Genomic DNA, 14,645 nt, shown 5'->3' on the forward strand with positions numbered 1-14,645 from the left:
ACTTTTGGAGCTCCAAATGCATCTGGATTATGTCAGGTGCCTACTGGACGAACTGGCTGTGGAGGCAATCGCAGAAAGTGCGAGAATAGAAGAGGATGTGGCGGAGAGGAAAATGAAGAAAGAGAAGGAAGAAAGAATTCTGCCTGACCTCATGCTGATACCTCTTTGTGAGGTCAAACCTGAGGTGAGGACGCCTCCACCATTGCAACCAGCACGATAACCAGCACCACAACCGCAGCAACGTCAGCTATAGCAATCAGTACCAGTGCCAGATATAGGAGACCTAATCATCCCCGACTGCAAAATAGAAGACAGGGAAAGTCTTCACTATTCCACAAAGCGAAGAATGGGATGATGAAGCCACTCAACCCGCCTTTGCGCTCCCAAGAAAAAATGTAAATTGGGAGCAGGACTGGAGGATACGTTGCGTTATGGGGCCAGGCATGGGAGATGCCAGCATTAGCCAGGTATTTTTGAAGTTAAAAGAAAAACCTTCTCAACGCTAACAAAATCTCTAGAAAAGAGACTATTCAAGTTACCAATTTATAAACACTCACTCCTTTACAGACGTGATTGTGTGTGTGCGCTTGTATGAGCTCGCGTACGTTTGTGTGGATAGAAGAATGTGTGTTTGCATAAGTGGGCGTACGTTTGTGTTAATAGTAGAGTGTGCTTGTATGAGTTCGCTTACGTTTGTGTGGATAGTAGATTTTATGGTTTGTAGGTTTTAGCGTACGTTTGTGTGGATAGGAAATATTGTGTTTATTTTCTCCTTCCCGTGTGTGGTTAGTAGATATTGATTTTTTGATTGTATATTTTGGGTTTGTATGAGTTTGTGTACGTTTGTGTGAATAGTAGAGTGTGTGTTTGTGTGGGGTTTGTAAGCCTTCGCGTACGTTTGTGTGGATAGTAAATATTGTGGTTTTTTTCTCTTTCCCATGTGTGGAATAGTAGATATTGGGATTTATGATAGTATATTTTGGGTTTGAATGCGTGCGTGTACGTTTGTGGGGATAGTAGATAATGTTGGTTTTTTTTCTCTCCTTCCCGTGTGTGGATAGTACATACTTGGGTTTTTGATAGTATATTCTGGGTTTGTATGCATGCGCGTACGTTTGTGTGGATAGCAGAGTGCGTGTTTGTGTGGATAGTAGAGTATGTGGTTGTATGTGTTCGCGGACGTCTGTGTGGATGGTATATTTGTGCATTGTTTTTTCTCATCTTCCGGTGTGTGGATAGTAGATATTGGGGGTTTTGATAGTATATTTTGAGTTTGTATGCCTGCGCGTACGTTTGCGTGGATAGTAGAGTGTGTGCTTGTATGCATGAGCGTACATTTTTGTGGATAGTAGATTGTGTGTTTGTGTGGATAATAGAGTGTGTATGCGTTCGAGTACGTTTGTGTGGATATTATATTCATGGTTTGCTTTTTCTCCTCTTCCCGTGTGTGGATAGTATATTTGGTGTTTGTATGAAAATAAATGAAACCCAAAGACTATTTTTAAGGACCACTCATATGCCTCGAAACGATTTGCTTTCTTGCCTAAATTATTTTTAGTCGGTTGTATAGTTGTTTGTGTCATAGATTCGTGTTCATCACTCTTTCTCTGGATGTTTTATGTGTTATATATGTCTATGTATCTGTGTATGAAGAGGTTCTATGTCCCGCCTGAACTTACCTGCCACCCGCTACCCGCTGAACTAGCTGAACTTACCCGCAACCCGCTACCCGCTGAACTAGCTGAACTTACCCGCCACCCTATTCCCGTTGAGCTAGCTCGACTTACCCGCCACCCTCTTCCCGATGACTAGCTGAACTTACACGCTATCCCCTGTCACTTTTTGCTGTTTGGCCCGATTGAGGTCAGCTCCTTTCTACGTTGTTGCCAATGTCTAGTACCGTGACGTCACCTCACCTATTCATTTTTCCTTGTCGCTATATCACCGTAAAAGGCTATAACGCTTGTCGGGGCGAGTAAGTTCAGATAGTTCATAAACAATACAAATAAAACAACGCTTGGCGGGGCGGAATATAGAACTGGATAGAATTATTGGTGGAGCGGGACATATCACTTTATAGAACACCTGGTGGACATTGTTGCCAATGTCCTGTACCTTGACGTCACCTCACCTGTTCCATTCCTATTGTCCTTTTACAAACCCAATATTTTTTGTCCCTATACAGGCCCAATATTCCCACGACCTTTTTGAATGGGATTTATATTGTCCCTAAAGTGCCCTCCCCCTTCACTACTTACGTAATGTATGTCACTTTGAGTACTGGAAGTTGTTGAATATTCATGTTTAAGGATTATTACTGATGAATAAATTCCATATTAACTGCAATGTATTTGTGACCGGATAGCTGCATTAACAGGAGACTGTGGGAATAATTGCATCAGATAAGAGACATTATATAGTTTGAGCCATTTTACCCCGTAAAGATAGTACGGTTTGATAGGTGTAACCTTCTGTCATTTGATAGACCAGTTTATGTCTACATTCTTTCATGAACAGAAGCGAGTTTATTTGCTTCTAGAAGTTAACATTTAAATCGCTCTTTTATATGGGCGAATTCCTTGTTAACGGATTACCGACCACCCTCCCCTCATGCACACAATCAATGGACCAAGACCCTTAAATTTATTTGTCGCTGTTGTTGTTGTTGTTTTGGGTTTAACGCAATTTTTGCAGCGGATGATAATACATGGCATAACGAGCCCTACTGGGGTAAATTTGTCACATTCAGAAAGACTTTACGTTTTTTTCTCAATTCCCTCTGTCAGTCGATTCGAAAAATGGCCGCCAAAAGTTTCATTGTATTGGGAAAATGAAACGTTTCCATAAGGCGAGGGAAAGAAATTTTTGCAACGTTTGCAGTCTATCAGTAAAGAAAATACTGGGTAAGAATTCCATGGGCTTAATTGGTGCAATCAGGATCACATAAAGTGCTATGTTAACGCGTGGTAAAATAACAACTATTAAACTGCACACGCTACATGTAAGGTGTACAAACTAGGTGATAAACATAAATTACAATCTACCTATGAGAAGGAATGTCCACACTTGCTCCTGCTGATTATTTTCACAAAATCAAACTGATACAGTATTTAAATCGAGCACACAAATATAATTAAAGTTGAAATCCATGACTAATAACATTACAAACAATATTATTTAACTTTATATGAATTGTAAATGCAATGTAGTTAAAGAAATATAAATATATACATATTATTATTATTATTATTATTATTATTATTATGAATATTACTGATTTCAAATAAGTTTAACTGTTATTGCAATCTTTTTTAAGTGCGAGAAGTATGATCATAAGCAACATTTTGTCTGTTTGGTCCATATTGGCTACCATGAAATGAAATTCCAAGCTTAACTTTGTAACGACATGTTCGTCACCATCGGTATGTGACCTATAATTATCAAACATCAGTCGAGTCACATAGTATATTGCAAAGCCAGTGCAAGTATAGCATGTTCAACTGGAGTTTTTTATATAATGATCAACGGAATTGCATGCACTTTACAAAAAAGCGGTGTCCATTATTTTTCAGTGTAAACTAATACAAAATGTTGACATTTTAGAGAAAATTATGGTCTAAGATATTGTGTCCTTAATAGTGACAGTTTTTTATCTGTAAACAACCGTTAGACGGCGCGCGTCCAAAATTAATCGGAAAATCCCGGTTGCCGCGACAGTATATAGCCCGCGATAATACAGCGTTGGATTATATATTTGTACTCTCTGGTAAGTCCGCCAGTCTTGTTTACAGTAGATATTTAAATTACAGCCCCGTGACTCATAACCCGCCCACTTGAAGAAGATGACATGTCCATAACAGTTTGTATCCCATAAGTTTCAAGTAAAGCGGTCACCTGATGAATTTAATCTCGTTTATTTATCAATTATCCAATTGAATTTGTACAAAGCTTAGGTTTTTGTAAATAATTATAGCTTATAAGTTAACACATAGCATTAGTTTTATGATCTTTAAAATTTATAAAATTACTAACACTCTGCACCATTGTGCCTCTAAGTCTAAAATATCTTGCTTTGAGACCTTGCTGACGATTACTTTTATGAGGTAGAGTGCCTTAAATGCTAGAATGCATCTTATACTGTTTGATGTCGCTAAGACCAGTGACGGAGGAATTTGCATAATACAACAAAAATGTTACACATATGAAGTTTGTGTCAATATGCACATCAGTATTGTGTTAGCTAATTCGTCCATTCTTTGAACTGGCATTGGCATTGTCAACTCGCGAGCCATGGGCTTGGATCCGTTTAAGACCAAACAGTGCTGATGTGCAAATCACATGAAGCTTTCAACCACAGGGGCCGCTCCGATGCATGGGTACCTTAGCACCCAAACTATGGGGGACATTATCCTTGCAAAGGAAGTTGCCTGGGTAGCATGAGGCCATACCAAAACGTATAATTTCAGACATATTGTAGCCATCAGAGCTATGCCAAAGACCCCCAGCTCCTAACTCTAGGCATGCCATCCTGATGTCCTGCAATATGGCCACCGCTGAGCTTCCAGCCATGTCGCTCTCGAATAACACAAGCAGTGGCAGAGGCCTTGTTCAAGACTTTGGCAGCCAACTCGTCGGGATTATCTGTGTACTTGTTGTAGGCCTTGATAATCCGCAGATGGTTCTCCCAGATATATACCAGCCAGGCCAGTGTAAACTGCTTCATAAGATTAGGGTACATATTTTGTTGTTTTCTCCTTCAAGAAGCCAAGGTGACCTTTAATCGCGATCCGTAATTCACATCCAAAATGTCTCCCACGCATTACTTAACATTGCGTCATTCATAGCGTATTGGAAACTGGATTGTTTTGGCTGGCGTGGCCATTGTGGACAATTTGCTCAGTTGATTTATATTGCACACGAAACTTAGCTCTTTTATAAATGTCATGGCCGGCTATATCTTAGAGGGTAAATGTGTACTTGCTGATTTTCTCCAGATCATCTCCATCTGTATTTTGTAGTATATTGGCCTCTGAAGGCACTCGAACAGGGCAGATCACATTCTTCAAAGGAGCAAGGCTGTCAGTGTCGGGATATATAATGCAGTAGAAGCTCTGCACTATTATAGCAATCATTTTCAGAATAAAGCTTATTAGTGTAAGTTATAAACCCAGGTTTCATATTAAGTGTCATTACCACTACGTTTTTGCTCTTGCTATATTCTGTCTTCACTGGCTCAGTCTTGTCTGCTTTTGATCACTCTCTACTACTCCTCCTCCTTAAAGATACACTTGATGCAAATGAAGAACGTTTTGCCTGTCGGAGCAGATGTATCAAACGTGTCCACCAACTCTTCTAATGGTGCTTTAAGCTCCGAAATCTCTATAATTTTTTGACGTCCTCGAGTTCCATAAGAACCACGTCTTTGTCTGTTGCGAGACCGGAGGCTCTACATTGTTAAACCAGTGTTAGAATTAAGATATTATTGAGATTATCTGCCTGCTAGACTTCAATTTCTCTGGATAAATAGTCGCTTGAGCTCTTCCTTCTCCTCGCCAAACAATTCCGTCTGAGAGTGACCTGTGTTCGTTCGGTGAGAGGGAGGACGTATTGCTATTATCAGTGGCCGACAGGTGGCTCGTCTCTTGCAGCACTACGATCCGGACACTTTGCTGCTTGAGTGGCTCCCAGCGGCTTGGCAGAGCCACTCCACACAAAGGGACGGATGAAAGTATACCTGTGAAAGTTTAAATTTCTCTCGTACTATGCACGCTTCTTGGGAATGTGTCATTTCATCAACGTTGCTGTGGCAGATGTATAATTAATATTTGTTAAGTCTGCTGTAGAGCCTCATTGCTGAAAGAGGTTAGTGTGGGTTGGGGTAGGATATCCTCGTGTCTCTAGAGGGGCTACTCAACAGACAAACGTATTCTTTTAGTATAAATAGTTTTTGTGCGGCTAGTAGGGTTCGAAAGGGGACAGTTTAAAAAGTATAGCTGTGGACGCGATGGATAACTGAAGGGTGTTGATGTCGATGTGGGAGGTGGGTCGCAGCACATATGTGTTCCTATCAACCTACTTGCTGCTCCATTTGTATAGCATGGTAAGTAGTATTCCAATAGGTGGGGCAGGTACATGCATGAGCCTCAATACACCTGATGCTGAGAAATGTTGAAAGCACATTGTCGATGTGTGGTATAGCTGCTCGTGAAATATCACTGATCTGTAGCGTTCGCAGTCCGAAAATTGTGGAATATTTTTATCTGAATTGCACGCAAATTTTATTCAGATCAGAGGCAATGAATACTGTCGGTTGCTATTCACGTTTAACAGTTACAAATCTGGCTTTGCTCTGTGGTATTGTTGGATTGTTGAAAGGTAATTAACATCGACTGTAAGTACTTAAATTAATAATATTCATAAAATGACAATTGACTAACTTGGAGCAAATAAAGCACTAACTCAGAATCCTTATATCTAAATATATATTTTGATTTATCTAAAACTGCATAACAGTCCGTGGATAGAGGATAGATCTTGATTTACCTAGGAAGACATAATACGTATACTTTTCCGATCCGGGTCTCAATGATGATAAATTCTTAAATTCGAATTCCGGTAACCCGCACAATCCATTGTAGTGTTAAAACGATAATGTTCAGTCAGTAAAGACATGCTGTTTTATTTAGAATATATTGACTGTTATATGCAATCTTAGTTTTAAGAGTCCGCCTGCAGAACATAGAACCAATCATACAATAGTCTGCCTCTTTCTCGCTTTTATAGATCTTGTACGAGAGTCACAAAACTCTGTGCGACTGGTTGATAGACAGAACGAATACGAAGGCAGAGTGGAGATTAAATTCATCAATACGTGGTACACTTTATGTGACGATAGCTGGAACCAGAACGATGCAATTGTCGTTTGTCGCTCTCTCGGTTATTGGTAAGATTTCTTTTAATTCCTTTTTCGCTTGAGACTTTGTATTGAATATCTTTTATCTGCAGTTAAAGTGAATAACATAATCATCTCTGTATCAATGATATTTTATATGCCTTGCTTTTGCTTAGAACATTGCATGCTATGATTAACTAATCTGTATGTATGTTACAGATCCATCAACTGACCAATGGACGTTAAGTAAGGGCATTTTTATTTTCAAATGTCCTGACCGATCTGATGGTATGATTCTAATTTGTACCATTTTGGTCGCGAGTTCGGCACACTAACCACTGAACCAATGCAGCTCATGTCTCTATAGATTACATGTTAAAACACTCAAAGGTGTACATTGGACCTAATCTACGTCTTGCAGGGTGTAGACTTTCAGTGGGCAAGAAATTTTTTTCTTTGGCTACATAAGGTGAAGAAACTTCATAAATTTATTAGGTCAGTGGAATCCCAATCATTAGTATTTACATTCGCTGGTTTGCATTAATCTTATGTAAACTGAACACTCGTGGTCTTACATGCATATTCTTTGTGAATTATCCTTAGAATTACTTATTTATAATAATTACATGTTGGTAGCTTCCGATATAAATGCGTTTGTAAGTTCGCATGGGATGCATGCATAGCCACGAAATGATATTAGGAGCTATATGACCCGACCCATTCCGAGAATGAAAGAATACCGGGACATGTAGAGAATTTGAGATCCATAGGTCTTGGCTATATTGAAATGTTTAAATGTATAAATGAATAGAATATCGATATAGTTTACAATGGAAAGATTTAAAAGACAACAATGTACACAACAAAGTATATTTATTATATTCAGAATCGTTTGTTTAAAACGGTTTATCGAGCCTCTCCCCCCTTGTTATTGGGACTGTGTATGACTGCAGAAGTGATATGCAATATCCAGTTAGATAGCAATTAGGTCTAGCACAGAGCAACTCCAAGCAAAACCTTCCTAGCAATCGTACCGTAGTTATTCACTCAAATGGCTGCTGTTAAGTAACGACATAGTGTGGAAAGTTTACTTACAACTCTGCTGAAAGATTGTAGTGGCAAGTAGACAAAAATGCAAAAAATGCCAGCTGTAGATCAGTAACGTGAAGTCCAGACTCGAAACTGCGGAAGGAGGCAAAAAAAAAAATAACCATTTTTATCATAGACGGATTAGAAAAAGTAACTATGATATACCCCACATATGGATCTTACGTTCAGATCTCAACAGAGTACGAATTAAAACTTATCTAACCCGTATGAATGTATTACTTGTATTAAATATTAATTCTGCCTAAGTTTATCAAGCATTCTCCTATAAAATCAAGGGATAGCACTTTCCGTTATATCTGGTGTATATTTATAAGTCTGTCTGTCTCTGTCCCTCTCTCTCTCTCTCTCTCTCTCTCTCTCTCTCTCTCTCTCTCTCTCTCTCTCTCTCTATATATATATATATATATATATATATATATATATATATATATATATATATATATATAAATATATTCAAATTGGAGCACATAAGAAAGATAACAAAAATGTGGGTCAATTCATCCGTCTACAAGATACCAGATGCCTTTAAACCCTTGAATATAAAATGGTTGAAACAGAAAGATTTTCAAAACAAATATGAAAAGAAATGTAAAAGTATACATTCCTTACTTTCTCAATGAAATATTTAAAATCAGAGAAGTAATTTTAAGTAATCCAACCCAGCCTTTTACACAAATTATTGGACTTGATTAGGTAATATATATATATATATATATATATATATATATATATATATATATATATATATATATATATATATATATATATATATATATATCTATATCTATATCTATATATATATACTTCCTATAATGAAGCATATTTGGAAATTGTGGAGCATTAGAAAATTGAGGAATCAAAACAATCTAGATATATTATATGCCAGAGAGACGACATAAAGTATCTACAACAATTTCAGCTGTAGGCATCAAGATGGCGAACATGCAAATGGCATAACGTATTGTAAAATGTACACAAAGGCCTCATCACGGTAGCTAATGATATCAATGAAGAGATGTTAAGAGATAATAATGGGAAAGATAAAGATAATTCCTACTACATCGCAACAAAATTGAGAACAAGTACAAAATCAAATTATAAAATCTAGTCTCTGAGATTTTAAAGAAGATAAGGAGTAACGAAAATCACATGGATGTTGGAATAGCCATGAGGCCATTTAAACTGCCAAGGTCCATAAATCGGGAGAACTACATCACCAGTTATCAACTTTCTTGGAATTAAATGTTAAACTCTAAAGAAAAGCGACCAATGACTGTAGCAAGGTATCTTAGGAATACGTGCGGCCACAGAAAATTCTAGCAGAAATATTGAGTAACCCATATCATTCTCCAAAACAGAGTTTAGATCTTGTATTGTCTAGAAGAATGCATATTTCACAACAAATGTATTTAAAACGGCATAATAACTTATCTCAAGATGTATACTAAGTAAACTCTAGAAGAAATTATCGTTGCCATTCTTCTCTTTTTCAAAGTTAATAAAACAGTGTATCTTAATAATTGTGGAATTTTTCTGTTTAAACTTTGCGCCAACTTTTCAAAATATAATACTATTTGCTGTCCTTGTCAGTTATTTTAATTAAGGGTAAGGAAGTCCCAGATTTATCACTATTCTCTCTCGTAGAGATTATTTCATGTAACCTGGAATGAGTTTAAGAACAGTTAAACTACTTACAATTAAATACAATAAGAGCATACACGTACGGTATTATGATCAACAAAATACACCCATGTTAAATGATAAGACATAATCTTGATAATCAACTAATAATGCTCTTATAGTCTAATTCTTTCAATCTCTCCTTCTGTAGCAATATAAAAAAGTCAATAACTTGGAAGTAAAACAATCTTTATACAAGGTGTAGTTTTCTCATTATTTAAAGTATTTTTAAAATTATTCATTCATCTCTAAAATTAATCAAAATACTATGGGTTTATTTTTTTTTAATTAAATAACATTTTATTTGTATAGGAAAGGGAAAAGGTATTGGGATCTGATAATAAAAATGAAACGTCCTGCGATCAAAACTTACAAATTTCAGATTTAATTTATTCTGAAAAGTTATAACTTTTAAATGTTAACCACTACAAGAAATAACAATTCATTACAGCTGTGCAGCTGGTGAAGTAGTAAAAGTGTGAAATAAAGTACATAATTTAAAAAAAATACAAATTATATTTAAGCAATTATGACTCCTTCGTTTAAACATAATCAAATTGCGGACTTTCACTATATCACTTTATCAATATACTTGCAGTATGTTTAATGCATTAGAGACAAAGAAACACAAAGAGTAGCAACAACAAAATAAGTCACAACATGTTTTGTTTACTATAATAAATGAATAGTTGGAACTTAAAGCATGCTTAAAGAGTAAATTACCCCTCTCATTGAATATCCCAAAAACTCTTCTCAATACATCATTAAATTGTACAAAAATTATGTAATTATTTGGGAATGCAGCTGTTTATACAGTAATTATATGAAAAAATAAGAAAGTTAATTGCGTGGCATTAGGGCGAATTCTAGTTTTATTTAGCTATCAAAAAATTTGTTTTCTCACTTTGGACAACAATATTACTGAGTATTAATTTTATTTACTTACCTTCTATAGCCTCGTTTTTAGCCCAGATAACTTAGCACCTGGTCTTTTTTTGAACTGCTGTATGAACGACGGTAAGGTTATGATCCGCAAGATTTGAAATATTTTTAACGCAAGATAAATATATCAATAATGAACAATATGGCAGTAACGTATTTAGGAGCTCAAAAATTGTTACATGGTGTAAGCCCATCAGAAGCTTGTGGGTTTGATGATATGCATCCAGACATACTTTATAAACTGTTTTTAAAGGAGGCGCCATCACTCACCTCTTTCAACAATCTTTTGACATTTAGAAAATCATAGATAATTTTTCTCCAGCAAATATATGTCAAATTAAAACCTTCTTATAGGAAGGGAAATACATAAGTTAGAAGAAAAAATACTAAGGAAATTTATAAGAAAATAGGACACAAGTTGAACAGAAAATAATTATGATAAAGGTTAATTAGACTATGAGAACGTTAATTGGTGAAATTCAGTTGGAAATATATATATATATATATATATATATATATATATATATATATATATATATATATATATATATATATATATATATATATATATATATATATATATATATATAGTTGTTGTTGTTGTTGTTGTAGGTTTTAACGCCATTTTTCAGCACACGATAGGCTATACATGGCGGCCAGTATTAATGGTGAAGGAAGAACCCGGAAAAACCCCAGAAAGAACCACCGACCCTCGAGAAGCTACTGGCAAGCTTTCTCACATACCCACATTGGCTGAATCTTAGACTCGAACCGCCGCAGACAGAGGTGAGATGGCAGTGATCCGTAACGAAGAGCGCTTTAGACCACTCGGCCACTCGGGGCCCCTAATATATATATATATATATATATATATATATATATATATATATATATATATATATATATATATATATGCCCATTATATTTCACTTAAAATAGACTTTACGTCTTTAGTTATAATTCTGTTTATATTTTTATTCGTCTTACGCCCCAGTTCGTTTCTAGTGCCTATACCTATTGAACACGTTTGCAAAGTGTTTGTTTCTTCTAACCTGTTTTTGTGTTGGTTTGTCAATTATAAAAGCTTACACTTAGATTTATTTAAATACCAAAATGTAATCTTCATCTAACACTTTTTGGTTTATTTAGCCATACTTAATTCAATATATTTTCACTGCTTTGCATGGTTATTGCATATTTAACATTGGAAATTGATAAATACGATTTGCTAAAACCCATCTGCTCTCTTGTGTTTCCTAGGGTAAAGGGACAGCCATATCAGGACTTAAGTTCACCAACCCGCTTAAACTGACAGAATTCCTCCTCCTTTGTTCATTGATTTTGGACAATTATAACAATGATTTCGTGTGTCAAAGCCGCCCGAATGTCGCCATAAATCACCTCAGTTACACGGCTTAATTTACCCGCATTGAAATCCACAGATCGAAACGAATGAGTAGGATATCAGGATGTAATCAGACATGTAACCTAAATACACAGTGAATCTTCTAACCAGACTTAGGGCGTACCATATTTTTATATGTCCTGTATTTTGAAGAAATGTCAGTATACCCTTGGCACACATTTTATTTGATGATCACTTGATTTAGACATACAGCTCCGGTGGCCTAGTGGATAGAGCGTCGGCCTTGGATACAGGAGGTCGTGGGTTCGAACCCCGGTCGAGTCATACCAAAGACGTATAAAAAGGGTACTAGTAGCTGCCTTGTTAGGCGCTTAGCATTAAAAGGTTAGTGTTAGGACTGGTCGGTCTGGTGTAAGGATAATGTGACTGGGTTGGACATCATGGAGCATTTCTGCGGCATGATGCCCAAAGGCTAGACATTACTATAAACTGTCACACTGCATCCATCATATCGATATGACTAATTATTTTTTAGCTACGGTAAAAGTCGACATCACACACACACACACACACACACACACACACACACACACTAGATGTAGACCAAGCAGACCAATCCAGTATCATACTTTATCGAATGAATTGATTAGAAAAAAATAGGTGTACTTAGTTTACATATAAAAAAATGACTAACACTGAAAATATAAGAAGACTGCTAGGCTTGTAGAGAAGGGATTGATTTCATCGTTTATATCGCTGGTTTTGTCTTATATCTACGAGTTTTGCTTATTTTCACAAGTACAGTGGAAGCTTTTATATAGTAAGATTTCAAATCAGTTGTTGTGACATCTTTTATTCGTTTTGACAATGTTCAATATATTAAGAAACAGTCTAGAGAAACAGTAGCACTTGATGAAAAGGTAGCGCCTCTGCGGCTGCATTAGAATCTATAACAATCCTACAGTCTTAGTTCCAGGCATGCTCAGTAGTAAATTATTCATTGCACAACATGAATATTTGTACTTTTGTGCAATAATATGTCATAATTCATAACATTTTTACGGTATATACACTTACTCAGATGAGAACGTTGATTACAATAATTTGTGAATACTTTTCTACGTCCAAAAGCAATTAATGTTTCATTCACCGGATTGATTCATTACAGTTTTCGCAAGATTATCTGGACAAATAGTATAACCTAGAGGGATTTATATGCCTTTATATTTGTATAGTACTATTTGCTTTTATTAATGACATGGTCCAGCGGTTTTAATTTTGATTCATGGTGTTCTAGTCTTCGAAGGAAAATTGTTACTCAGACTTGAAATATGTAAAGATATGACTGGTCTAGAAATGTTTCCTCTGAAGGACATGTGTTTAGATCGTATCATTGCAGGACATGGTACTATGCAAAAATATGATTGACACAATTTATGCATACCAATGTGCCTGAGTACACTAACGAATCATAAAAGTTCCAATGTATAATACGGTTCGAGTGGGTGAGTAATTTAAAAATATTTCTGTCCAACCTGTCTATATTAATGCCTACGTTAGCATAAATGTTTTCGACAGTCCAAGGTTCTGGAGGTATCTTGTTTCGTAACAAAGACAACAATATGAGTATTTTTTTTTTAAATAGATCTCTTAGAAGAATACGAAATAATACATAATCATCAGGTTCATTCCTGTTAAATCTTACTCTCTCCTCCATTTATCTCATATGTACACAACTGCTGTTGAATGATGCGGGGAATATCATGCGTCAGTGCTTCATAGTAATTGATGTTCAAGGATTAATCGCCTTTAGTTTAAGACATGCTGAATTACAAAATTTGTATTCTCACTCGATAGTGCATGTACTACAAAGAAAAGAGGTTAAGGCTTGTATTCATTTCAAGGCATATGTATATATTAGCACTGAACGCCACCTCGGCAAGGAGAAATGCAAAATACTACTAGCACTCTCAAGTGAGAATAGGATCTGTGCAATAAACGATATTGTAAGAATTATCCATTCTTTACCTTTAAGTAATATTTAAAACAAATTACAAATATAGATGTCTGGAAGCCATTCTTCCTTTATCGACTGAAGTTTGATAGAGATGGACAATCGAAAATTCTACAAATGTACTTTGACAAAGACCCTTGTGGACTATTTTATACAGTGGTAAACGCATATAAACTTTATGTATATCGCTCAAGGAAAATATGTATGGATCATAACATCTGTGAGCTGATTATGTACTCCAACTTTTATTTCAATATAGTGTCGAACATGCACAGTAGTAAATGGGGGCACCCTAGCGTCAAGGGGAATTAGCATTACAAGACCCCTTGGGCAACTCTAGCGTCAAGGGAAAATTGACATGGAGAAAAATCGTGGGTCAGATTAGCGTCAAGGGAAATTAACATGGAGAAAAATCGTGGGTCACTCTAGCGACAAGGGGAATTTAACATGGAACTATAGTGTGGATCTGTCTAGCGACAAGGGGAAATTAACATGGGAATAGAGTTTGGGTTTGTCTAAGGACAAGGGGAATTGAATATGGGATTTTTTTTTTTAAATTTAAATTTAAATTTAAATTTAAAAAAAGGGGTAGGCAATGGAAAGGCTATCTCTTTTCGAGAAATATGGCTGGCCCTGTAAAG

The 14,645-nt window shown here is 36.1% G+C and overlaps 1 protein-coding gene across 2 annotated transcripts in view; it reads left to right on the forward strand.

The window, feature by feature from the left end:
- LOC149797062 (scavenger receptor cysteine-rich type 1 protein M130-like) overlaps positions 1–14,645 on the forward strand; it is a 156,887-nt gene that overhangs the window by 86,615 nt on the left and 55,627 nt on the right. For both annotated transcript variants that reach the window (XM_089961740.1, XM_089961741.1), the window contains one exon: positions 6,784–6,943. In XM_089961740.1, the coding sequence (XP_089817866.1) occupies positions 6,784–6,943 (160 nt within the window). The remainder of the gene's footprint in view (positions 1–6,783; positions 6,944–14,645) is intronic.

This window comes from Sinohyriopsis cumingii, chromosome 6 (genome assembly GCF_028554795.1).
Source record: "Sinohyriopsis cumingii isolate HCF-2022 chromosome 6, ASM2855479v2, whole genome shotgun sequence".
Lineage (NCBI taxonomy): Eukaryota > Metazoa > Mollusca > Bivalvia > Unionida > Unionidae > Sinohyriopsis > Sinohyriopsis cumingii.